General features: G+C 50.4%; 8 protein-coding genes across 8 annotated transcripts; 4 read left to right on the top strand and 4 right to left on the bottom strand.

The window, feature by feature from the left end:
- Positions 1–838: 838 nt before the first annotated feature.
- ColSpa_05920 (dioxygenase swnH1) lies at positions 839–1,655 on the top strand (the record flags this gene model as incomplete). Its single annotated transcript, XM_049272132.1, has 2 exons — positions 839–1,281; positions 1,343–1,655. 2 exons carry the CDS (start codon positions 839–841, stop codon positions 1,653–1,655), a joined length of 756 nt encoding a protein of 251 aa, XP_049128089.1.
- A 722-nt stretch (positions 1,656–2,377) lies between these two features.
- On the bottom strand, positions 2,378–3,444 carry ColSpa_05919 (uncharacterized protein; the record flags this gene model as incomplete). The annotated part of the gene is made up of 2 exons (XM_049272131.1): positions 2,378–2,750; positions 2,822–3,444. The coding sequence occupies 2 exons, from the start codon at positions 3,442–3,444 to the stop codon at positions 2,378–2,380; spliced, it is 996 nt and encodes a 331-aa protein (XP_049128088.1).
- A 3,332-nt stretch (positions 3,445–6,776) lies between these two features.
- ColSpa_05918 (acid phosphatase) lies at positions 6,777–8,168 on the top strand (the record flags this gene model as incomplete). Its single annotated transcript, XM_049272130.1, has 1 exon — positions 6,777–8,168. One exon carries the CDS (start codon positions 6,777–6,779, stop codon positions 8,166–8,168), a length of 1,392 nt encoding a protein of 463 aa, XP_049128087.1.
- Positions 8,169–10,040: 1,872 nt separating this feature from the next.
- Positions 10,041–11,645, top strand: ColSpa_05917 (choline transport protein; the record flags this gene model as incomplete). Its single annotated transcript, XM_049272129.1, has 1 exon — positions 10,041–11,645. The coding sequence occupies one exon, from the start codon at positions 10,041–10,043 to the stop codon at positions 11,643–11,645; it is 1,605 nt and encodes a 534-aa protein (XP_049128086.1).
- Positions 11,646–12,747: 1,102 nt separating this feature from the next.
- Positions 12,748–14,445, top strand: ColSpa_05916 (uncharacterized protein; the record flags this gene model as incomplete). The annotated part of the gene is made up of 1 exon (XM_049272128.1): positions 12,748–14,445. The coding sequence occupies one exon, from the start codon at positions 12,748–12,750 to the stop codon at positions 14,443–14,445; it is 1,698 nt and encodes a 565-aa protein (XP_049128085.1).
- A 1,098-nt stretch (positions 14,446–15,543) lies between these two features.
- ColSpa_05915 (putative pectate lyase F) lies at positions 15,544–16,382 on the bottom strand (the record flags this gene model as incomplete). Its single annotated transcript, XM_049272127.1, has 3 exons — positions 15,544–15,744; positions 15,805–16,101; positions 16,281–16,382. 3 exons carry the CDS (start codon positions 16,380–16,382, stop codon positions 15,544–15,546), a joined length of 600 nt encoding a protein of 199 aa, XP_049128084.1.
- Positions 16,383–20,746: 4,364 nt separating this feature from the next.
- ColSpa_05914 (uncharacterized protein) lies at positions 20,747–21,523 on the bottom strand (the record flags this gene model as incomplete). Its single annotated transcript, XM_049272126.1, has 1 exon — positions 20,747–21,523. One exon carries the CDS (start codon positions 21,521–21,523, stop codon positions 20,747–20,749), a length of 777 nt encoding a protein of 258 aa, XP_049128083.1.
- Positions 21,524–21,779: 256 nt separating this feature from the next.
- Positions 21,780–24,090, bottom strand: ColSpa_05913 (uncharacterized protein; the record flags this gene model as incomplete). Its single annotated transcript, XM_049272125.1, is given in 4 exon segments — positions 21,780–21,886; positions 21,904–22,561; positions 22,654–23,498; positions 23,550–24,090. 4 exon segments carry the CDS (start codon positions 24,088–24,090, stop codon positions 21,780–21,782), a joined length of 2,151 nt encoding a protein of 716 aa, XP_049128082.1.
- Positions 24,091–24,959: the final 869 nt, after the last annotated feature.

Below are 24,959 nucleotides of genomic sequence, written 5' to 3'. Positions count from 1 at the left end.
AAGGCGGGGTAAAAGCCGGTGCAACGTGTGATTGCAACTTAACAAAGGCTCGCAGCCTGATCCAGTTGACAGCCGAGCCTTGGACCAAACAGTCCGTTTAGGATGCATCATCCATAATGCTGCCGACAACGACATCAACACCTTTAGGCAGCAGAAATTATGGAAATGTCGATGCATGCGTGAAATCAATAAACTGTGGTTCGAAAAACTTTGGATCTTTCCGTTAAATACATGAAAAGGATGGTTGTGACTGAAGGAAATATCAAAGCCGAAATTTCATTGTGTATCAGCACTGCAAATGATGCGCCGGGGATGTGCTTCCAAGTGGAACATCAAGATTTGACGCGCTTTCAAGCCACAATTTTATATTTCGGGCTTCCCAGCTTGACATACCGTATGATTATTTGAAGTTTGAAGTGACTCTCAAGAAGCATGGAAGGTTCAAATGGAACAGTCCGTAGCTGGCTTCTTCGTCCTATCTACTCCACCATGGAGCCGAAACCTTCACACATTTGACCACACACTAAGCAGAACTGGGCATTGTCCTAAGAACTTTGATGCTGTCACCGGGGTACCCTAGAAATAGAGCATTCGAGCGCATGCTCCTCGCCGTTAAAACTTGCACTGCAACACATGCAAGAAGGGCGGGACCGAGGGATACTGAACAAGCGCATTATATGTTTCTTAATAAACTCTACTCTATATAGCTGTTATGGTAAAGAATTCTGAACGAAGAGCAATTTTTCCATCAACCATTGCGAACCAGGAATTACAATAGCCTCACAAAAACCCATCATATCTTACCAGACCTCGATAGGAATGACAAACAGAGATAGTAATGGCGACTTCTGAGAACTACAATCCTCGACCTCCAATAGCACGTTTCAACGCAACAGACCCTTCAACCACGCCACAAAAGCTGGTTGACAGCATCAATCGTGATGGCGGCGTCATTGTAGAGAAGCTAATCGAGCGTCAGCTTGCGGAAGAGATTAAACAAGACCTAAAGCCATATTTTGACGAAGACATTCCAGACAAATACGGGTTCTTCCCAGCAACAACGCAAAGAGCTTCCGGCTTGCTGGGTATCTCAGATGGCTGTGTAGAGCTTGCATGCAATCCACTTTATACTGCCGTCGCCAATGCTTTGGTCTCTTCGTCGTACACTTTCTGGAGAGGCGACCGAAAAAAGACTGTGAGCGGAAAACCCATCATATCCTCAACAGTGGGCTTCCGGGTGAACCCTGGAGGGACGCAACAGGTGTTGCATCGCGATGATAAGTGAGTTCAGTTAAACTGCGTGTTTTGTTCCCATTTCAACGAACCTGTATCGCTCACATAGCGCCAGCGACTATCACCCACATGACAAGAAGCTGCCTGTCATGATTGGTTGCGTCACTGCATTGACGAAGACGACAGCTACGAATGGGGCAACTGTAGTCATTCCAGGATCGCATCTCTGGGGCCCGGACCGCCGTCCGCTGGAGTCCGAGACCGTTCCTGCGGAGCTTGAGCCAGGCGATGCTTTAATCTTCCTTGGAAACCTCTACCACGCAGGCGGGGCAAATATCACCAAGTCCGTTGCTCCCCAGCTTAGGAAGTTTTTGTGTGACCTCCAAACTCGGCTAACTATTTTTCGTTGCCGGCAGAGATGAATATCGGGAAACTGTTGGCATCTTCCTTTGCCAGCCAACTTTGCGACCTGCAGAGAACCAGTTTCTTATGGTGCCTTTCGAGAAAGCGAAGAAAATGAAGCCACAAGCCCAGAGACTTCTTGGATATGGTCTATGCGAGCCTGGTGTTGGGTTCATGAAGTATCAGGATCCGATGAGAGTGTTATTCGGAGTTGAAGATGAGGAGACTGTCAACATGTGACTGAAGCTTTTCGCACACATATGTATGCAGAGAAGAGATGATTCAAGCTACCAGGATTCTTCTACCTGCAGTCTCTCTTGATCGTGCTAGCGAACGCCAATCGGCATTCCCTTCACCCAAAGGACTTGAGAAAGCCAACGACGTCTTAACAGTTACGATTCTTTATGTATCTCTACATCAATATGCACGAGAAACCCCTGAGATCATCATTTGATTCTTCCACTTATCATCAAAACATGACAACACTACGTGAATGACCACCAAAATCAAAGGAAACAAAGACTCAAACACCTCCTTCATATGGCCCAGGAATTGGAAGGAAGAAGATGAGCAGGAGGAAGTGAAGAAATGAAAGGGGGGCGGCATCTATTCGAGTCATCAGAAAGGTTCTAGGAGCAGAGAAAGTCCAGTAACTGATGAGACTGGTCAAAATGTTTATTCAAACCTAAAATAATTGACAGGAGCGGCACCGCATTCGGTCGTTAGTTCTGATCACTACTACTCACGCCTCAGTGAATTCCCGAGAATGTCGTCGTCGGTACCAACCGTTGGAAACACCATCGACTTCTCCGCTAGCCAGCATATAGCTGGTATTACGATATCCTTGAGCTCGCAGCTGTGCATCCCAGAAGTCCGCAGTGTCAGTGATCACCCATTGAAAGCCTTGCTTTAGAATCCAGTCAAAGTCACTCCGGTAATCATGTCCATCCAGCGACTTGTTTCCTACTATCGAGTCGAGAAGCACAGGGGCCTTATTTTCCTGAAACCCATAAACAGAGTTATGGGTTCGAATATCTCCTGGAATACTGTAGTTTGCTGTGTCGAACCGCGAGCGATTTGACGTGATAAAGTCGACGAAGTCTCCAGGCGCGTAACTGCGATGTAGTCAGTCTTTGTGCCAGATAATTCACACGGGCTGCTTCTGCATTTAGAGGAGAAAACATACAAAATTCCAGACGTCTTGAACGTGTTCATCTCCGTACCGTTGTTCAAAACGTAGTCCTGAAGATTTTGCAATGGCGCACCAGTGGAATATACCTCGATCTCGGCACTGATCGTGTAGTTGGTCTTGGCCCATTCCTTTAGTGATTCAAGGGTATCCCAGGATACTTCATCTTCGGGGTTGTAAACAGGAATGTAAGCGAGCTGAACCCCGGAGGCAAAGGCATCCTGAACCCAGCCCAGCTTCTCGAACTCCGCAGGGTTTTTCCACCACTTCGCTTGCAGCTTGTAGATGCACCACTCGTTTGCAGGCACCCCGGCCCGATTTGTGAGGTTCTTCAACGCCCAGTAGGCTGGCTCCACGGCGGCCTGGTCCTTGAAATCAAGCTGCAGCACAACATTGGCGCCCGTTTCGTAGATGCTGTGCACCATATCCGGCAACGTTGGAACGGTTTCAACGTGCACTCTTCCCTGCTCATCTCGTATATGCAGGTTCTCAATGAAGCCTTTGAAGCTTTGTTGGTTGACCAACGGATTGTAGCCCTTGCCTGTAAACGGATTGTACGCCGGTTGCTGAGTCTGTTCACCAACATCCGTCGTGCGTCCTAAGCCGTTGTCGTGAATCATGGGCAAATACCCATCCTGAGAAAGATGAATGTCTGTCTCAATACATTCAAGTCCAGCCTCTGTAGCCCGGAAATAGGCATCTCGAGAGTTCTCCGTTGTGCCGTTCCATCTATTACTCAGAGTCAGGCCCTAATTTCCTGTTCAAAAAGCCTTTTCTCAGACACTGTGCTATAGCGGAAGCGTACCTCAGCCCTCTATGAGCACATAAAATGGTCAGGTCATCATGCGGATTACGGAAAGCGTCAATTATCTTTCGTACATCGTAGGGTTGACGTGCTGCATAGACCCCGGTAATTGAAGACTCAAAACGGTAAGCACCGTGATCGATGTGGCGAACGACTGCATTTTGAAGGTAGCGAGCATGAAAAGCAAGTGTCTAGCCCTACATTGACAGGACGGCTAGCCATCTCGCTCATTTATACCTCCCAGTTCGGCTTGTCCGGGTTGGTATGCATAGTTGGAGATGAAAGCGATCAGCACCTATGCAACACCACGTTGTGAGTCCGGTGATGATGATAGGACGACAAGGCCCCGCACTTAGGCCCCATCTCCATAAATTCAGTACCAAGTACCAGCAACTTAGGCTGGTCCACTCTCTCTATTCCGGCTAGCTCAGAAGCGTAATCCCCCAGGTTTAAGGACGTAGAAAAAGTTGCCGGGTATCGATACCAGGGCCGCGGTCCATACGCTGTTTTCTTCAAGTGAAGCTGTTTGTTTGGTTTGACTGTGTATAAACTCATTATGATATTTTTGCAATATTGCTCTGCAAGCCTTCAAGCGACAATATCTTAGGAGCTTCTAAACAGTACTAGACTATTTCTGATAACTTGAAGTTCATCAGCACCACCTAGTTACAGCCGTAGACTCGATCTGTTCTACACTTTCCCTTATAACATTCACATTCAATTTATCTAGTGAGTCTCACAGAGCTTTTGTGTCAGGAACCTGTGTATTTCAGATATTTGCTGTTGGTTAACGGTGTAAAATAAGCTACCTAAAGCTGTAGCAGCATTCCTCATCTTCATGATAGCACTAGCCTGGGATCTCTGTTTCTTATTTTACCTTAACCAATTTTGCTGATGACGCTTTTACTTGGTAGGCTTCTTTAGATGGTTGTTTTGCAGGATACGAGAAACGATCTCAAAATGGAAACCCTCAGTCGTCAAGAGTGCATGTTTCTCGGGTTTTGACAAAAGATTGGTAAAGTTTGGTATGGCTGGGAAAGGCTAATTAGAATTAAAGCTCGTTGTGAGGAAACTTCATTCTTTGTATGCCGGCGAGGTCATCTTTTAGCTCTTGGTTGACAAGTTCTATTTGGTTATCCAGAAGGGAAATGTTCTTTGCTTCCAATTAACCGAGAATATCTTGATCTTGACGTTGCATGAAACGACTAGGGTTTTGAGACTGGGAGATTTACCATGGGTTGATAGAAAAGTTCCGGCCATTCAGTTCTTTGAGCGTTCTTGTCAATCAAATTTTGTGACTTGACATTCTTGGAACAGTGCTGATGCTGCGGTCGGTCTTGCAAAAGATAGCATAGGACTGTTTTGTTTTGTCTTCTTGCGTAGTGGATCAAAGCTCTCTCGGCGATTTAACAAACTCTACATCACCTGCTTCGTCTATGTTGATTGCTAATTTCTTTCTCAGGATCTCCAGCTTGTTCTATACGTAAGAAACAAAACTCTTTAAGGGCATTACTGAAGCCAGTGACGCATTGTATGAGGTGTATATTCACCAGGTGCCGCGGCATACTTTAGATTTTAGATGACATTTAATGGACAGAGAAAAATTGCCTGTTGGAACCAAGATGGCATTCGAAACCCCGTGCCACTACCGGACCACTACTCGTGTCTAAGTCTCTAGTTACACAACTTCAGGACTGTACGTGCTCAAGATACTTCACTAATGCTCGGTTTTCTGTTCGCCGATCTTCAAGTAAGCCCTGATAGAAGGTTACCCCCTCCCAGAGACATTGTCTTAGTTCATAACGCACCCAACTTTGGAGATAGCTATCATTGCTATCGCTTGAATGTTACACTTCCGGGATCTCACAGTTTCTTGAATGGGCTAAGGATAAGTTGTGAACAAGTCAGCTCCAACCATTCTCGTAAGGCATTTAATATTTCGGCTGTCTCGATCAAGATGAAGGCCCATGTAGATGTTTCCTCCAAATGACTCGCAAGATGTAACGATTTTCTCAAATAACTATTTGAGATGTTATTTTAAATACAAGTGCCTCAATTTGGCACGATTCGTTGTGGAGTTCCCCTGCCTAGACACTTGCATGTTTTGGTCTTTGTCCCGATTCATCAGAGCAAGTCTCATTGCATGTTACAGCTTACTCCAGATTACGCTAAGATAGTTCAGTCCAGTAAGTCTCATCAGATCTCACGCTGTATCTAGTTGCATCACACAATTTTACACTAGTAACACGTAGTCAGCCACCTAGATGCTCACGCCCTAAGCACTTACATCTAGTTACATCTAGCCTCTTTTAGTCTGCCCAAGTGATGACTTCAGTGAGTAACGTGAGCAGAACGATGATACAACTAAACAATAAGACCCCTGAGCTAATCCCAACCTGGCAACGTCTGCGGGGGGTTAAGCTTTGCATGCGGGCTTATTTTCCGATTGGTAAAGATACAGTGCTTACCAATGCCGTGGTCCTGGACTATACATGAAGGTAAAGCCGAAGATTGCTCGGACGTGAAAAGCGACGCACTTCGTTCCATTGTATAGAGAATCAAAGGGGTCCGTTCAAGTGGCAGGCAAAAAGCTCAACTCTATTCAAACGACGATCACTGTTTGGCGCATCCGTGTGAGGGGAGAGATTCCCAGGCTTTCTGTTTGTTGAGTTCGGAATCATCTTCTGCCGTTCAAAAACGAGCCTTAGCAGTAGTTTAAATTTCCACACTAGCTAACAGGTAAAGTGTTCAGATTAGAGACAATTCGCCCAGTCAGGCACAGGTACAATCGGGAGGGCAGCAACGATAAGTATTAGCATATGAGTGACATTGAAAATCTGGCTAATATGACCACATGGGCAACTAACATGTCCACATGAGCAACATGGCCAGCATAGTCAGCGTGGCCAGCATGGCTTACACGGGGAACACAGCTTCCATGGCTACGTGGCCAAAGTTTCACAGCCGTGAAGAGGCAAGACAGCGAGGCATGAACAAGTATATATGAAAGCCGTCGTCGCCATCTTGGCGCTTTTATTCTTCTTTTCGTCCGCATCTTATACTCCCTTCCTTGTAGATAATTACACTTCCATAAGAATCAACCCTCTCTGTCACACAAACTTCAACGGTCCTCTCGAGAAGTTCAAGATGGTTCGCATAATTGGATTCCTTGTCACCGCGGGCATGGCTACTGGCGCTCCTGGGTGGAATGGGAACGGCAATTACGGAAACGGCCACGGCTACGGCAATGGGGATTGTTCATCATCAGCTACGGCCACACCAGTCTACACGGCCGCTGACATCCAGTACACATCAACAGCTAGTGCAGCTGTGGCGGCGGCGGCAGCGACTGCTAAGACGGAGTCGCCCGTGTCCAACGTCAAGGGCAAAGTCTTTAACCGCATCGCGCAGATCTACCTTGAGACAACAGCATATGAGAACGCGACCGCCGACCCCAACTGCCAGGCCCTTATAAGCCAGGGTATTTTGCTATCCAACCTCTACGGCGTAGCAGCTCCCAGTCAGCCCAACTACGTGGCTCCAGCCAGTGGTGACTATTTCGGCACCAACAGTGATTCTTTTCTTCTGGTTGACAAAAACGTGTCCACCATCGTCGACCTGCTCGAAGACAAGGGAATCAGCTGGGGCGACTACAACGAGGGCCTACCTTACACAGGTTTCGAGGGCTACGAGTACAACAACCCTGTGGAAGGCAACTATTCGCGCAAGCATAACTTGCTTGTGCGCTTCGACTCGGTCTCTCTGAACCCTGACCGCCTGGCAAAGCTCAAGAACTTAACGCTCTTTTACGAAGACCTTAACCAAAACCGTCTGCCTCAGTGGCTGTTTGTTACACCTAACCTGTACAACAACGGGCACGATACCAACATTAGCGTATCTTGCAGTTGGACCCGTGGCTTCGTTGAGCCGCTCCTCAAGAACCCCAACTTCAACGACGGAAAGACGCTCGTCTACATTACTTGGCAGGCCAACGGTCAGAACCCAACGGCCCGTAACCACGTAGCCGGTATCCTCCTCGGCTCAGCGGTGCCCAGCAACTTGGTCGGTACCGTCGACAGCGCCTACTACAACCACTACAGTGAGCTGTCGTCGGTCCAGGCAAATTGGAAACTGCACACCCTGGGTCGATGGGATGTCGGTGCCAATGTTTGGAGCTTTGTTGGCTGCAAGACGGGAGACATAATTCGCACTTGGAGCACCAAAATTGCCGGTGACAGCTTCATCAACTACTACTGGAACCAGAGCTGCGGTGGCGTGTTCAGCAACGCCTCCACCACCTCGCATCTCTATGTTGCCCCGAACCTTAACATATTCGGAGGTGGCTACCGCACCGTGCTGCCCGCTATTGCCCGCTTGTGGTACGGCTCGCGTCTGCCTGACTACTACCGCAACATTATCGAGGTGCCCGATGCCCTGCACCCGCCCAAAGGCTACGAGGTGCCCATTGGTCTCAACCCTCCTGAACCTATCACTACTCCCATCCGGGTCTATCCTACGCAGACTGCTGTGTCCAAGTAACAAATGATGTTTCTCTTTGAATGCTTTCTTGGTGCGTAGTGTATTGTAGTAATCAAGTACGCCTGGGAAATCTAGTCTACCTCACTATGTGTCTTGTCCTTCAAGTCACTAGGCATGACCACATACCGTGTAAATACTTGTTTAGTACACATGCGAGTTCCTTTTAGGTATTGTAACCCTAAACAACAAAGGCTCTGTTCCTATGAATTATAATTAATCTGCGAAAGCCCATGCCTATGTCACTTTTCTTACCCAACGTTATGCCTTTCTAAGACAAGGGTTATCCAGCGCCACCTAAAACACTCGATGAAAATTTAGCCCTGGTCCGACAAAATACAATAAGAATAATGCCCTAAGCCATTCTTCAAATTAAAGAAAATAGACCATCCCACGCACGTCAGCCAGATGTCAACGAATACGGCTTCTTGGTTGACTTTGTAGGGACTGACAACGGATAACCAGTCTTTCACTGACTGAAAGCATGAAACAAGGACTTCGAAGAGTCGCAATAGTTTTTCAAAGGTAACCTTCACTGAGAGTTAATCGACTTCGCTTTCATGAGGAATTTTTGGGAAAAGGCAGGAGACGTGCTATGGAATCTAAAGAAGAGTAAAAGTACATTTGTACCCCCAAAAATTGAAAGTCGATACTGGAATGGATATCCAACAAGAACAAACCATCATTATTACGCCATTGTATCTGGGTATTCCGGACCCACGGTCCTAGTTAGAGGGTGGGGGGTGAGCTGGTTGCGGTCTACGGCTTTAGGGGGCCTTGCAGACCGGCTCCGCTACGAAAGCTTGGGGTTTGCCATCGGACTTCAACTGGAGGAAAGCAACTGAAATGGAGATCATTGTCACGCTCGACTCTGACGAGTAAGCCGGAGAAAGGAATCAGGAAGAAGGCGTTGGAGAATAATGCTCAGTAGTACGCGGTACTGATTTACTTCGCTTTAGCATCTTCCCGTAGTTTTCTCCATTCTCTCTCTCTCGGTTATATGTCATTAGACTTTGTTGGAAATGCAAACGAACTTTGCTGTGAAGACATCATGAGCAATGATTGAAACACGCTGCGGTTTAGGAGGTAAGGCACTTGTAAATAATTACCTTAATCCAAACTTACCGACCTCTAACATCACTGAGTATTCCCCCGCATTGTTGGTCAAGCTCTCGCGTAAGATTTTCTCTCTACCCATGCAATCAGTGGGTCGAACCGGTAACTGAGGTCCGTTCCGGAACCGGGGCCGCAATTGATGGATCCCATTCCCTTGTCAACGTTTGTTTCATCAACTTTGCGGGGTGAGAGGCTTCGCGTATCAAAGTACGTAACAGAATCAACAAGGACAACTAGTTCCGGTCTGATATCTTGGATCCTTGGCTAGAGTCATTCCCAGAATTGGAAAGCACTGGCCTCGAGCTTAACGTTATGGGGGACTTGCACTTAGTGAGGGGCCAACTGTATTTCTGGATAAGGGTCTGGAGTTTCAGTGGCCAGCCGTTCTGCCCCCTGCCTAGGATATCTGCCAGGGATATTCAGAGGCTAGTGGCGATATCGATAGCAAAAGGTATGGTTACCCGCGACAAAGTCACACCATTGCACAAATGCTAGCCTCAAGGCCGTCGGCGATTGGGCTTTATCCAGCTAGGGGCGCCGGCGGCGATAAGTATACAGTATTAAGGATGCTAATGGGTGCTGATATGGTCTGCCATCTGGATACTGCGACGACTGCGTCCAGGGTATGCTAAGCCAGAACCGGGCCGGTCGCATTCCAATGTCTATCTATGTAGGCAGGTCCATTGACACTTTCTCCCCCAAACTTTCCCGTTGAGCCCCAATTCTATCTCAGCAACCTGACACTCAGCGGACGCCAAGATGGATCGCGACACCAAAACAAACGGCGATGGTGAAGGCGACGCCGGTGTCGCCAACATCAACAAGGCACGCTCGGCCGATCAGCACGATGTCGCGATCAACGCATCAGGTCACGTCCAGGAGCTTGAGCGGAATTTCAGTCTCCTCTCCCTTGCGGGCGTCGGTCTCGTGGTGGGTAACGTTTGGCCTGCGACAGGCGGCTCCATCCTCGTCGCTATCTTCAACGGCGGTCCTCCGGGTGTGCTCTACGAGTTCATTGCCGTGTCCATCTGCTACTGGACTGTCGCCGCCAGCATTGCGGAGCTAGCGAGTGCCATTCCTTCGTCTGCAGGAGTCTACCACTGGGCATCCGTTACACCTGGTCGCCGATGGGGACGGGTTGTCGGCTTCTTCGCCGGATGGTGGAACTACCTGGCTTGGGTTCTCGGTGCCGCCAGCATGGCATCGATTTTTGGGAACACGGTCGTGCAGATGTATGCGCTCAACCACGCGGGGTTCGAGGGGAAGCCTTGGCACGTCTTTATCGTCTACATCATCGCAACGTGGCTTGCCTGCGCCATGGTTTGCCTGGCTAACAGTGCCATGCCACGGATCAATGACTTTGGGGTTTTTGCGATTCTTGCTGGTTTCCTGATCACAATCATTGTTGTCGCTGTCATGCCTGGCCGCGACGGCCGGCCGCCTCATGCCTCCTCCTCGTTTGTCTGGACTGAGTGGACCGCCGACATCGGATATCCAAACGGGTTCGTTTTTGTTGCCGGCATGCTTAATGGAGCTTTCAGCGTTGGTGCTGTTGATGCCACAACGCATCTGGCGGAGGAGATTCCGAACCCTCAGCGTAACGTTCCCATCGCCCTCGGGTTGCAACTGAGTATCGGATTCATTACTGGCTTCTGCTATCTGGTCACCATCATGTACGCCATCAATGATTACGATGCCCTCCTCGAGTCCCCATATCCAATCGCCGAGATTTACCGCCAGGCCACCGGATCTGCTGCTAGCGCGACTGGTTTACTCGCCCTAGTACTCATCTGCATTGGCTTGACACTGATAGGATTGTACATCACCTGTGGTCGTACACTTTGGGCGCTTGCTCGTGATGGTGCAAGCCCCCGACCTGAAGTTTTGGGAAAGGTGAATCACAAACTAGGGATGCCAATGTGGTCTACTGTCTTGTCGGCTGTGTTGGTAACAGTCCTTGGGGCGATCTACGTCGGCAGTACTACTGCTTTCAACGCCTTTGTTGGAAGTTTCATCCTTCTTTCCAGCAGCTCCTATCTTGCCGCCATTTTGCCCAACCTCTTGGCAGGTCGGACTAGGGTGGCTTATGGGCCCTTTCATATGCGTGGGTGGATTGGCTTTGCCGTCAATGGCATCGCCTGCGCATACATGCTGGTTTGGTTTGTTATCTACTGTTTCCCTTACGCACTCCCCACCGATGCACAGTCTATGAACTATGCTTGTTTGATCTGGGGAGGTCTCACAGTTTTCGTTGCTTTGTGGTGGCTGTTGGGAGCGAGAAAGGGGTACGAAGGACCGACAACAACTGGTGGCGTCGTGACCGAGATTGAAGTTGGCCCAGGATCCCACCATCATGCGGCCTGATGCACATGACTGTGTAACTTTCTAGTATTATTCCTAATCATTAACCAATGCAAACCACTTCAGCACAGGTTTTGAACATTGGTACGCGCTTCAACGCTGGTAGTTGTGCAATCAGTGTTTATTTGATAACCTCATGCGTTCACTCAACACTTTGGACCCAACTTATGATTATAATTGCCATTGTCCTAAACTTGTGACCAAGACCTCATTCGAAGCTTTTGCCAAGCAATAAAGCTCCGGGTAAAGTAGAAGTCTGTCTGGGGCGCGGGGCCTCAATGAGAAGCGGATGCCGCTCTGATTCTTATGAGACACGAGGCGGGCTTTAGACACCCATATCGTATCAATCTTGACATAATAGGTACGAGTTGTTATGGGGCGGATGAATTGCAGGGCCGACTGAACTCCAGTGGTCTTCATGGTTTTCTTTCAGGTCCAATCCCAAATCGGGTATCTTTTAGTTTTTTCTTCGTTTTCGATTTTATATTCTTATGTTTGTGGTAATTGGAAACAGGATTCTCGCGTTTCAACTCTGACTGAGGTTGTTGGCTTCAGGGAGGTTATCCGGCTTCTCCTCAAATCAGTATAAATATCTATATCAGCAAGACAAAGAGACACTGCGATTGAGTTCTACGCTATTATTTTTCTATTTCCGTTCCTCTTAATACGGTCTATGATAATCGGTCGCAAATATTAGCATCGTGGCCTTCTGACAAAGCCGATGTTTTCCGTCGTGCGTTGCCGCGTGTGACATCAAAGCTGTGGAGGATCGTTCGATCGTTGATCCGATGACTTGCTGTACAACGATGCCAATGGTAGAGCCTACGGTGGTAAGATTGCTTGGACTATTATATGCATACCAGTGCTTAGACTTACCAGGGTTTCAGTAATGTTTCTAGGAGTATAGTTTTAGGTTCAAGACGTGAAAAGGCTGGCGGTGAAACGATAGTCCGGCACCGAAATCCACTAATACATCAATGACAGCAGATGTCTCAACCAATCGACTCCAACCCCAACAACGCTCCGAAACTTTGCCCCCGGGCCAGTCAACATTACAACAAAAGAAACATATATCACCGGTAATTTAGCAGCAAGTTATTCGAAAATGAGAAGCAAGGGTTTATCGTCCGCCGTCCGCTCGCATATTGATCAGTCCTATCCCTACAACCTCGGCACGTTTTACCGTCCCATTAGCACCACAAGCACAGATGCCCAAATCTGGTTCAACCGCGGCCTGACTTGGGCGTATGCCTTCAATCACGAGGAGTCAGCAAGGTGTTTTCAGCGAGCCATTGATCATGATCCATTCTGCGCCATGGCTTACTGGGGACTCGCGTTCGTCTTGGGACCTAACTATAATAAGCCTTGGAAGGTCTTTGACGGAGAAGACCTCGCGGATACTACCAAGCGCGCTCACCACACTATCATGCAGGCAAAGGGGCACTCTGCCAAGGCGATGCCTGTCGAGACCGCTCTCATCAACGCTCTGATCTGCCGATATCCGCAACCAGTGCCCGCCAAAGATTGTTCGAAATGGAATCAGGACTACGCTCAGGCTATGGACGCGGTGCTCCAAGCTTACCCGGACGACCTTGATGTAGTTGCCCTCTGGACTGATGCCACAATGAACGTCACGCCTTGGAAATTGTGGAACTACAAAACCGGAAAACCTACCCCTGGTGCCAGAACGTTAGAAATCAAGGATGTGATGGATCGCACTTTCAGGCTGAGAGGCTCTCTACAGCACCCAGGCCTCCTTCATTTATACATCCACCTCATGGAAATGTCACCAACTCCTGAAGCCGCCCTTACGATAGCTGACAATCTACGCGGACTCGTACCAGACGCGGGACACCTGGAGCATATGCCCACTCATCTCGACATTATCTGTGGGCAATACCGTCGCGCCATAGCTTCTAATTCTGATGCTATTCGTGCTGACTCCAAGTTTCTTGCCCGCGAAGGTCCCATCAACTTCTATACCTTGTATCGTTCTCATGACTACCATTTCAGGCTGTATGCCGCCATGCTATGCGGTCAATCCAAAGTAGCCCTCGAGACGGTTGAGGAACTCGAATCCACCATATCTGAGGATCTCTTGCGAGTCCAGTCGCCGCCCATGGCAGACTGGCTAGAGGGTTTCCTTGGCATGCGAATGCACGCACTCATTCGATTCGGCCGATGGAATGACATACACGCCCTCGAACTTCCCCGGGATTCCAAGCTTTACTGCGCAACGACAGCCATGACGCATTATGCCAAGGGAATTGCATTCGCTGTGCAAGGCAGGGTGGAGGAGGCAGAGAAACAGCGTATTCTGTTCGCTAAAGCATTGGAGCGGGTGCCCGCATCTCGCTCAGTCTTCAACAATTCCTGCCAGGAGATTCTTGCAATTGCAGAGACCATGTTGGACGGCGAGCTGGCCTATCGGAAGGGCGAATACGATATTGCATTCACACACCTACGTAAGGCCGTGGAGAGAGATGACGCCTTGCCCTACGACGAACCATGGGGCTGGATGCAGCCGGCACGGCACGCCCTCGGCGCATTGCTCTTGGAGCAAAGGCGTGTAGAGGAAGCAGCGGACGTCTACAGCGCAGACCTCGGAATCGACGAGACCCTTCCCCGGGCACTGAGGCATCCCAACAATGTTTGGGGTCTGCACGGGTTTTACGAATGTCTGGTGAAGCTTGGACGCAATGACGAGGCCAAGATCCTCAAGCCGCAATTGAACTTGGCATTGGCTGTGGCCGATGTTCCCATCAAGTCGTCATGCTTCTGTCGTCTGAAAACTGTTGATTGACAAATTCGGTACCTGAGGCCGCCATCTCAGCGCCGCCTCAGTGACACTCGAAAGCCACGATCAAAGCTATGACTTTGGCTTTCTTTGGGATACAGCGGTAACGATTTAGTAAGCTATGGAACAAAGAAGCTTAATACTAATGGGGCCATGGAAATGCGAAGTGGCAAGGGATAAGGGAAGGATTACATCGATGGACAGCATAAGAGAAACAACTTGGGAGAACGAAACAAGCGGGCCGTGTTTGGCTTGTATGGGGTTAATGATGTTTCTCGGTATTGCTACAGCTCATTTATGCCAGCCCTTGGTGCACTGCATCCTCAATTTAGAACGTGGCGGACCGTGATGTTGATATAATGAAGGGCAACACTAGGCCTAGGCAACGTCGGCGTCTCACGTCATAACCGAACTAGCTTCGCGGCGTCCACTAGGTCTCATCTGTTGGAAATGACACCCAAGATTGTAAGAAGGCATTGTTACCAACCAGGAACCACTCCGGTACCGATTTTTCACATGCTTGAACACTAGCTCATCGAGTTGGAGGCTCCAGTTGGGGTTTCGGCTATATATCCGGCATCCCAGCAAAACTCTTATATAATCGGCCCTGTAAGCATCTGGCCATGACATGGCCCAGATAGAATGAACTGGAACACAACATGGACGGAATCCGTCTGTGAAATTCTTGAGTTTTCTCTACCAAAATGGTGTACCGACTCGCTTACAAAGGAACGTGCAGTAGAATGCGATCAACTTGATTTACTCTTGGTGATCTCCATACTTCAACCTATTCGAAGGCAAGTATTGTACCACAACAAGAAGCAATGTTCTTTCAACGTCGAATCATAGCAGCAGGCATCTAGTGTGAATAACCTAATTTATATGTACGGGGTTTCCCAATGATGTGTATGTACAAGAAGTTGAAACAGTTCCGGTCTTGCCAGGGATACAAGAATTGATGCGCTCAAGTTTTTATGATGTGATACAGACTCTCCCACGCCGCTTTTCTGTCGGCGTGAAAGGATCTTCTCGACAGTCCGTCACTTCTATCCATCAGTAGGCCAATGAGAGCAAGTGTTCGAAAAGAAGGTCGTTTGGAGGCTCTTAGCCAGAGCAGGTACCGGCCTTGGAGGGCTCACAACCACCAGCGCAGCCGTTGTACATCTGACATTTGGTCTTGGCGTCGGCGCAGACGTTCTTGAGGGTGGCAGTGTCCTTGAAAGTGAGGTTGATTCCGGCGAGCTCACCACCTTTCTTGGCGGTGACACCCTCCATGTAGACGTTACGCTTGCATTGAGACTTGCACTATTGGGTGCTCTGTCAGTGGCATGTCCTCCGGGGACTATGATGTGAGAATTGACTTACGTTGCCGCAAGAGCGGTAGAGCTTTCCATAGTCTTCAACGTAGTAGTTGATCACGTTGACGGTTCCGCAGCCATTGTGCTGGATGACCTTATCGGAGGCATGGTAGGCACCGCCACCGATAATCCAGGACTGAGTGCCAGCCTTGTCATTCTTGATAGATATGGCGTCCTCGCAAACATCCTCGAACCAGACGAACTCGAGAGTGCAGTGTCCGTTGCAGTGGACACCCTCGGCCTGATTCTTGCCAATAATGGCGTTCTTTAGGGTACCGCCGGCCTGGATGTAGAAGACAGCGTCCTTGTAGTCTAAGTGGAGTCAAAATGTTAGGGAATGGGTTTTGGGATGGTGTGCGTCGAATAGAAGTACTCACCACCCTCAGACTGGCCACCGCAAGCACCAGATCCACGATCGAAGCGTTGCCATTTTCCGTCGTAGACCTGACCAGACTTGATCTCAATGTAAGATTTGGAGGTGACGGTGCCGGTGGCCTTGGGGACACCACCGGTGTAGCCGTTACAGGCAAGGGCGCCAGGGAGGGCAGCCAGCAGGGGCACCAGGCCGAACTTGAGAATCTGCATTTTGAAAGGGTTCTATATGCACAGGTGGGCAAAGAATGAACGTAGTAGTTGGTTTAAGGTTGAAAGAATGTGAGTGATGGGCAGGAATTCCGAGTCCGAGAAGGTCGGACAAGACGAGTACTTATATATAGACCTTCGACAGGCAGATATTCCAGGCCCTGCTATTCTTTGTCAAGAGCAAGAAGCTCGTGCTTTCCCCTTCGTGACTTCACGACTCAACAGATAACCCAGTTAAACACTCCAAGAGTCATTGTTTACGGTGCTGGCGCGGAGCCAAACAGGGGAAACACCCCGAAGCAGCGGCCAAAGAATGGACGGACTAAATGGGGATCGATGGATCATTGGTGGATGTACCAAAGGCGGACTTGGTAGATGCCTGCATTCTTGCCTATGTATGATGCTTGTTGAAGATGATGGAGTCAATCTGCAGATTTGCTCCGCGTACCGGCGTTGGCGTTGGAACACACGGATTCCCCTTCCTTGCAGTTGAATCGCTGGGGGCGGTGCCTGACTATCTTCTGCAATCGACATTGCATGCAAGGGCAGACACAACTTGCAGGATGAAACACTTGGACAGTGCAAGAGCAGGAGCAGTCTGCAGAAAGGGGAAGTCAGGCGCCCCCTATGACCGCACACAAGTGCCATAAGAGGCCAAGTATCTTGGCGGTGCTACTCTGAACTCCTGGGACGTGGATCTAATAGCGTGACAGCTCAACGGTAGACAGCCAAATTCAACGGTTAGCTTCATGCGATCCAATCGGAGGTCGTTACCGACGGCGGAAAGAGATTAAGCTACGTGGTATCGGTGATGGAAACCCCACGACCAGGTTTTTCGAGCAAGGAATACGCTTTGGCTTAGTCTATGACAACTGGCAGACAGCGAACACACTCCAACCAAAGATTGTGATCCCACTTAGATCATAACTTGTGTCTACAATCACAGGACGTGCTCGCTGAGCACGGATCCAAAGCAAATTGCGGGTCTTCAGTGTTTTTGGTGGCGACGGTCTGTAAGGCGGAGTTGCCAAGACCCCAAAGTCATCGCCATGTGCACAATGGGACGGATTGCCGCAGCTAACAACCCAGTCCGGTGCTGGATGTTGATTAACGCCAAGAAACAACTCGCCCAAAACAATTTTTCAAGGAAGATTACCAGGGGAATCGCCCCGCCCCATGCTTTCGAGTGTTGTCTCTCATGACTCCCATGGTGGTGGTTGCGTTCTGAGGGGGCGGGAATGGGTGTACACTAATCTACCAAGCCAATTGCTGTTCAACATGAGTCTCGTCGGAGGCAGGCTCATCGGCCCCACCGCGACCGAGACCGAAACCTTCCATCATCGTAGGAAAGCCTGTCTCTACCTAGCTTTATTCATCCACCATGTCGTAGTCAGTTGTCTAATAGTCTGTACGACGGCTGTCATCTGAACTCGCAAAGCAGCCCTTTCAACGCCGTTCCCCTTTTCTTGTCCCTTGTAACGTAACCACCGCTTTGGGGGTTTCGGCCACAATCTTACAAGGTCGTTGGACCGCCATTGCTGCTCCCATGTGCCCAGCCCTTGGGACCTGCCTGTTATCTTCCTCTCATCTCAGGGATTGTTTCGGACTATCTCCCGCTCTCCCCATCAAAGGTCCCATTTCTGAGGCTATGTTGAACGCCAACCCGGCGTCTCTCCGAAGCGCACAGGCAGCCGGGCAAATCACTCTCATCCCGTCGCCTTGTGGATATAGGAAACGGGTCTCCACGCCCACCTTACCGGATCCCGGTATCCAGCACACCTGAAATATCCATTCGGTCCCGGAGCACTCCGTGAACTAGCATTCCTCAATTTCATCGCTTCAGGCCTTGCTATGCCCACAAAACACCCAATGACGTTGGCAAGCCCATGTCCTCCCCGATGCTATTGACAACGTCCTGCCAGATCAGAACAAGGCGGTGATCCACCTTCTTCGCCCCTGGTTTTCCCGGTATCAACCTATCCCACAGTTTCCATTTGTAGATTGATGGTAACTGCAAAAGATACCTGCATGTAGTTGAAATTCCTAGTCCGCTGCCGGCGCAGTCGACATCGGGCCCGAATCAGGACTGTGCCGACCCTTGCATGAACACCGCCCACACGATGTTTGCGGGATGAAGTCATCCAATTAAGGTCAGCTAAGCTTTGGCCATTGGTTACAGTGAAAGACTGGCTTTGACCATTGAAAAAGGCTGCGCTGGGAAGTCAAGCAAAATCCCCACTCCTTTAAAGGGGTGAAAGGACGCAGAACGGCAAAGGGGGCTTAGTTTGTTTCTCGGTAGTTCCCCACGTCTGGTTGCCACTAAGGGGCAAAATATCCTAGCTTGACGCGAGTGGTAGCTGGCATCGGCAGATAAGCTGAAGAAGTCGGCAGGGAGTCTCGAAGTCGTCACACTGTATCATCGGTTAGGTACAGGCACCCAGGTCGGCGGCATGGCCATGACAGTCGAGTCCGCATTTGGTTCGCAGATGGAGGAAGAGGCCACTACGAATGTACAACGTCCATCGGTCTCTTCGCAGCGACCGCCTCAACCCTCTAGAGGAAAACAATCGAACCTGTGGGTTAGTCCTTGATGGAATTCGGCCCGTCAATCAATACACCAGTACTCCAGAAGGGAGAAAAGAAACTGCGGGCGTTCATACTCCTTCCCACCCTGCTGCCAAGCTTCCCTCGATACTACCATCATGGATTACGGCGTCGCTTAGTCTTGGCGCAATCCGGTTCTCACATTCCACTTGGCGCTCGCCATAACAATATTAGTAACCGCCGAATATCTCTCGGGGGCTCTATTCACAATCTCATACTCTTTCTAATCCTTTGTTAGATCTGCCAATCTCCGTGGTCTCCTGCAAAACTGTCCATGGAGTTAAGAATGTGGTGGTCCGATCCCATGCCCTGTGTTATCTTTCCTTTATATTCCGCCTCTTGTACTTGGCGGCACCTGGTATGCGGCCTGCCTACTTGGAGCCCAGAGGGACCAGAAAGGCCAAAGACGCCAAGTTAGCACAGAATCTCGATTATCCGTATGAGCCCCAGCTACTTTGTGGACAATCTCGCAGTGAGGGTCCGGTATAGTAGCCAAGACTCAACACCAGGAGAGTAAGGTACTCTATTTAACCAAGAGAGGATGGGAGTAGTCCAGGACTCTTCACGGAGCCCTGTGGGCGGCCGTTTGGGTTGCATCGTCGGCCCACATGACAAACACGTCCAATCTAACTATAAGGAGCTTCTCGATCCAGACCTCCCGGAAGCCCGTGTCCCACAGTCTGGGTCTCCCCTTCCACTGAGGCCATGTTTCGCTCTCAACTCTATCGCTTGCCGCCGCTGGCCGACCTTCCCTCCTCCCGGATGCAAATCATTGGCAACTATGACACTCTGTAGACTATTTCATTCACAAGCTGCCGCCCTCCAGGATTACCCCAGTTCTTGCGCTGCTTCATGTATTTTCCGCCTGTAATCAATAGACTACGAAAAGTGCATTTCTCGGCGTGAAGTCAGGTGAGCGTTACCTTGCGGCTTGGAGGTATGGAATCTACAGCAAGCCCCAACTGTCCTGTGGGACACTGCTCCTTTGGTCGCGGAAGGAAGGTAACGGACGAGAAGGTAACCCCGTGGTTGTTCCATCTTCTGTTAGGAGATGGGGCATGATGAGCCACCCGGCAGAACCGCCAAAACAAGACCAGACAGAATCGACCTATAGGGCATAGCATTGGTGCAGCAAAATCCCCTTCCGTTTCATTGAAAGGTTCCTGATGAACCACCAGAAATGAATAGACATGGCCGTTAGCCCCTGCCGATCATCTCTTTCCCGCAGAGGTGACAGCTGCCTCGGGCGAAAAAGTGCCGTTGACGGCATGTCATTTTCTACAAAATGATAGCATCTGAGGCCAGGGGTAAGAGCACAACAGCAGATGGTAGTATGCGGACGACTACACCGCCTGCCAGGTCATTTTATAGCAGGGCTCGGTTGTACAAACAGGAGCATTACGAGAACACCACCAGGTCCAAACTCACCACTCCCTTTTGCGACACATAAAGCAGTGTTCTAAGTAGAATTAGTCATCATTCATTTGTTCTTGCGCAAGCCGGCCGGCCGCGGGATGCCACCCACAGCCTGAAATGAATTAAAATACAGGGTACGTTGAGGTGAGCCCATAAGCTACCTTCACATCAACATCCGCAATGTTCAAAACCTGTGGACATGAATCGATGCCCACCTGCTGTACGGGTCATCTCCGACTATCCTCTGCTTCCTTATAGAATGTAAACTCCCTAATAAGACCGGCATTGTATGTACACTCAACATGCGTACAAGAAAAAAACTCAAAACGACCCGCACGCCCTCTCACTCATTGGCCAGGGCCGTGGATAGAGTTCTTCAGCAGCTCGTAAATGTCACTATCGCCCTCGGCATAGTTGTGGCCCGGCATGGTGACAGAACTATGATGCTGCTGTTGCTGGTATGCCTGGTTGAAACCCCTCGAGCTAGCTCCGTGGTTAGTGGGAGCGTTGTCTCTAGTTGCGTACCCTCCAGAAACATTGGCCGGCGTGAACGAGGTAGTAGTACCCGAGCCGAAACCATACCAGTTGTGTTGGTCCGGCTGGTGAGGCTGCTGCTGCGTCTGGGAGGAGTACGAGCCGTAGGACTGCGGCTGTTGTGGCTGCTGTGGCTGCTGCTGGTCTTCGGGCCTCGTGGACGACCTAGTTTGACTGCTTTTCGCTGAAGCTCGCGAGTTGAACGAAGGCAGCGTAGAAGCCTGTTGTGATGCTGCCAACGATGATTGAGCGTAGGGGTTCGCAGTTGATGTATCGGTATTGTTGTTGTTGCTGTAGGACTGGGTATTACGAGTTTGGGATTGGGCGTTGTACAGTTGTCCGGACCGTGGGTTATTGTTTGGGGTGTAAGATAGATTCCTGTTCTGGGACGTGGTGTCGCCTCGGCCGTAGTCGTAGGATGGAAAATTCGACGTGTGTGAAGAGGTTGTCTGTGCCGTGTTAGGCTGATACGCGAGTTTCGCATTTGCGTCTGTTGTGGTGATGCTCGCGTTGGAATACTTCGTATTGTAGGTATTGTAGTTGGCTGCGTTGCTCGAAGAGTGAGTATCGTTGAATGCATTAGTATTCATGGTTCCTTGAGTAACCGGCTGGGCAATGGGTTGAGAGGAAGTAGCCCGTTGCTTGCTGAGGGGTGTACGGGTTGATGCTCGATGACCAGCTCGACTCTTAGTCCGAGCCGTTTGCACTGGAGCTTGAAATGGCGAGACTTGCGCGGGTGTGGTAGTCTGAGCCAATCGAGATACTTGTTGTGTGGGAGAAGGCTGGTGTTGCTGCTGCTGCTGTTGATGATGCATAACGGGGTGGGTTGCAGTCTGTTGCCTGTTGTCATAGGAAGCCGGTTGCAGAGCGACGGTAGTTGATGTAGTGGTTTGACCTGACTTCCGTGATCGACGCTGTCGCGCTGCCATGGTGGGCGACACCGTGTTTGTCGCCTTGGGAGGTGACATACGGTGCCAATTCCGCGTGTAACTCGGGACTGGGACAGAGGGTTCGGCTGTAGACTGCTGCGGCTGCTCGGATGGCAAGCTGCGCCGCGTCGTAGGGCTTTCTGTCGCAGGAGGACTTTTGACTTCAGGCTGAGGGTAATTGAAATCGCCGGCCTCGGCTGTTTGTAAGTAACCAATGTTTTCGTCGTTGGTTGGTTGAGTATAATCCCCCGTCTCCGCAGTTGGCTGAGTATAGGTCGCTGTCTCAGTAAGAGAAGAAGGCTGCGCGTAACTCGTGGTTGTTCTCGGTTGTTCCGTGTAACTCACGCTGGCAGAAGGTTCTGGATATAAGGTCACGTCATGAGACATGCCCAAATCGTTGGAAGAGTCTTGAGTGAACGTCAGTTCGTTGTGGCCAGAGTTGAAGTAGTCCTGGCGAGGGGGCTCGCGGGCAGGAGTAAGCATGTTAGCAACCGGCATGTTCGATGTGTAGTCGATAGTTTCAATGTCATCGGGTTCCTGCTCTTGGGTTTCCAGACGAGACTCCGGAGCGGCTTCAGGCTCTAGCTCCAGCTCTGCTTCAGCTTCACCATCGCCATTCTCCGCCTGAGCTGATGAGTTCTCTTCCTCCTTCTTGGTCGCCTGTTTTCTTATAACCAGGGGGTACTGGCACTCGGTATTCTGTTCTTCACATGAAGAGCAAGTCGGTTTGGCTCGATCGCACTAGTTTGAGTTAGACTCTGTGGACTTCACACGAAAGAAGCTCGACTTACCTTGGCCTTGCCCCTTCTGCAAGCAATGCAGGAACCTCTTGAGATTTGCTTTAATGGTGTGCCTGGAGGCGCAGGAATCAACTCCTCTTCCTCGTCACCACCAGCCGCCGGTCTGGACTTCCGTGGCCGCTTCTTCTTTGCGGGGGCGGAGGATCCCGACGTCGCCCCTGAGTTTTCATCCTCTGCTTCAGCTGCGGCTTGTTGAGACGTGGGGGATGCGTTTGTTGAGGTTGCTGCGGTGGCATCGCTGGGATGCACGATTCGAAGCCTCTCGGCGCCGTACTTGACCAACATGGAAAGCGACTCTCGCTGGAGATCCGGGGACTGGTTGGCAAAGATGCTGAATTGCTCCGTAGAGAGACTCTCTGGGTCCAGACCACTGTCGCTAAGAAGTCTGATGGCAACTTCACGTCGTCGAACTGCTTCGGCAGGAGGAACGTTCAGGACTGCGTGTGAATGAACGCCGCTCTGCACAGCAGCATCCGCCTTGGTGGGGACAGTGGCTGTTGTTTGACCGTTGCTGTTAACTTCCTCGTCTTGCGCGGCATCGCCGCCGACCGCAGTTTCCGGCTTTTCCTTCCTCTTTTTCTTTAGCTGAGTGGGTGTACCATCGCCGTGCGCCTCGCTCTTCCTCTTCCTCTTCCTCGGCGTCTTCGTCTTCTTTGGCTTGTCGCCAGTGGGTATCAAGGGGGCTGGCGGTGCGGCCGGAGGAAGCGGCCGGAAATGTTCAATCATCTCACCGACGGTCTTATGAAACGGTGTGTGTTCGTATTTGATAACGATTGTCCGCGAGTTCTTGGAAAAGGCGATTATGAGGTTGCCGCGGCAGTCGAACGCTGGCCGGCCTGGAACTTGGTTAATATGTGCTGCTGCCGCCCACTACTTGGAATTATTACCTGAGATGATGGGGTCCAGCTCCTTCTGGCTGTAGTCTCCAATGAGAGCCTTGGTAGCCGTCTTCCCGTTCTGCCGGTTCCACATGGCCACAGAGTCCTTGCAAATGTAGGTGAAGGTCCAACCATACTGGCCGCGCGAGACCTCTCGAACCACCCACGTACTCTTGTCGGCCGTCGACAAAAGTCCAACAATGTTTTTCGCCACAGCTCTCTGCAGCACTGGGTTGTCGTGTGGTTGGCTGATGATTGTCTCGTAGGCGCGCACAATCTTCACAGGCTGGCCTTCGTTGACTTGTGTCCGGACGCCACCCAGGGTGGGATCAATGTTTTCTTGCGCATCTCCATCGCTCTCAGAAATTGTGAACTCGACTGTCGATGGCACTTCGAGTGTGGTGGAGACGTGTTCGCAACGTGTGGGTGTCTTTTTAGTTTCGAGGTCGCGACGGAGCTGGGCCGAGAGGTCATCGGGATGCGAAACCGACGACTTGTTGCTGGGCGCGTCACCGTATGAGGGCGCCAGGCCCAGTAGGGCCTCGGCCATAGTTGGATGTGAAGCCTGCCTTTGGGTGCGTTGAATCGACGCGACGAGACATGACAGTCGCGTTTTCGCGGTCGGCGATTGCTGGGTGGTGACGGGATACCGTTCGAAGGTACCGAATGACGATTTGGTTGTTGGAGTCGCAAGCTGCCGCTGGGGCAGGGATTGGGGGCGCGAGTTCGCGGCGCCGCGTCCGTGAAAAGAGGAGTGCGGGGATGTGAGAGGTGGAGGCCTAGGTAGGTGGGGTGCGCATAACGAAGCGGCTATCGATCTCCTTGAGGCTTTGACTTGGACACGGACCTGCCACAGGTGAGCCAGTAGCTGTGGCCGTGGTTGTTTCCCCCATCTCCACTTCGCGATGACTTCCCGCGGCAGTCGCCAATGACGCGGAATCGGCCATTTTTAAAGGCCTCTCAATCATCGTCGCTTCGATGCTGAGACTTCATTCTTATTTTTGTCTGCACAAACATGCAGGTAGGTCAAATGAAACTTGGTATGCGGGTATAGGTATCGCGCTGCGGAAGAAACCTAACCAGTTTGTTGTGTTGTATCAGTTGAATGGCTTCAGGTTGGTGTTGTTGAAGGAAAAGGCTGGTTAGGCAGAAGGTGGGGCTTATGATGGGCGTTGGCGCATTCTTTGCTTATCGGGAAAGAACGAGAGAGGGGGAGAGCTTCTTGGATGCGATTGCTATGTCCCGATCACAGGTTGGTCTGCAATGGTTGAGTCTGCTGGCAACTTCCTAAGTTGGAACCAAGCGACACGGCAGTTGCCAGGTCGGTTCTGCCCTGCCAACACGGTGGTTTGGCAGTTGCGCGCCGCATTCCGACTCTCAACTCGCTGCTGTCCTACTGACTCTATTTCTACCAAACTA

Source organism: Colletotrichum spaethianum (assembly GCF_022836535.1).
Source record: "Colletotrichum spaethianum MAFF 239500 DNA, contig13, whole genome shotgun sequence".
Classification (NCBI taxonomy): domain Eukaryota; kingdom Fungi; phylum Ascomycota; class Sordariomycetes; order Glomerellales; family Glomerellaceae; genus Colletotrichum; species Colletotrichum spaethianum.
The sequence above is the reverse complement of the archived record's forward strand: the minus strand, read 5'-3'. Positions and strand labels throughout refer to the sequence as shown.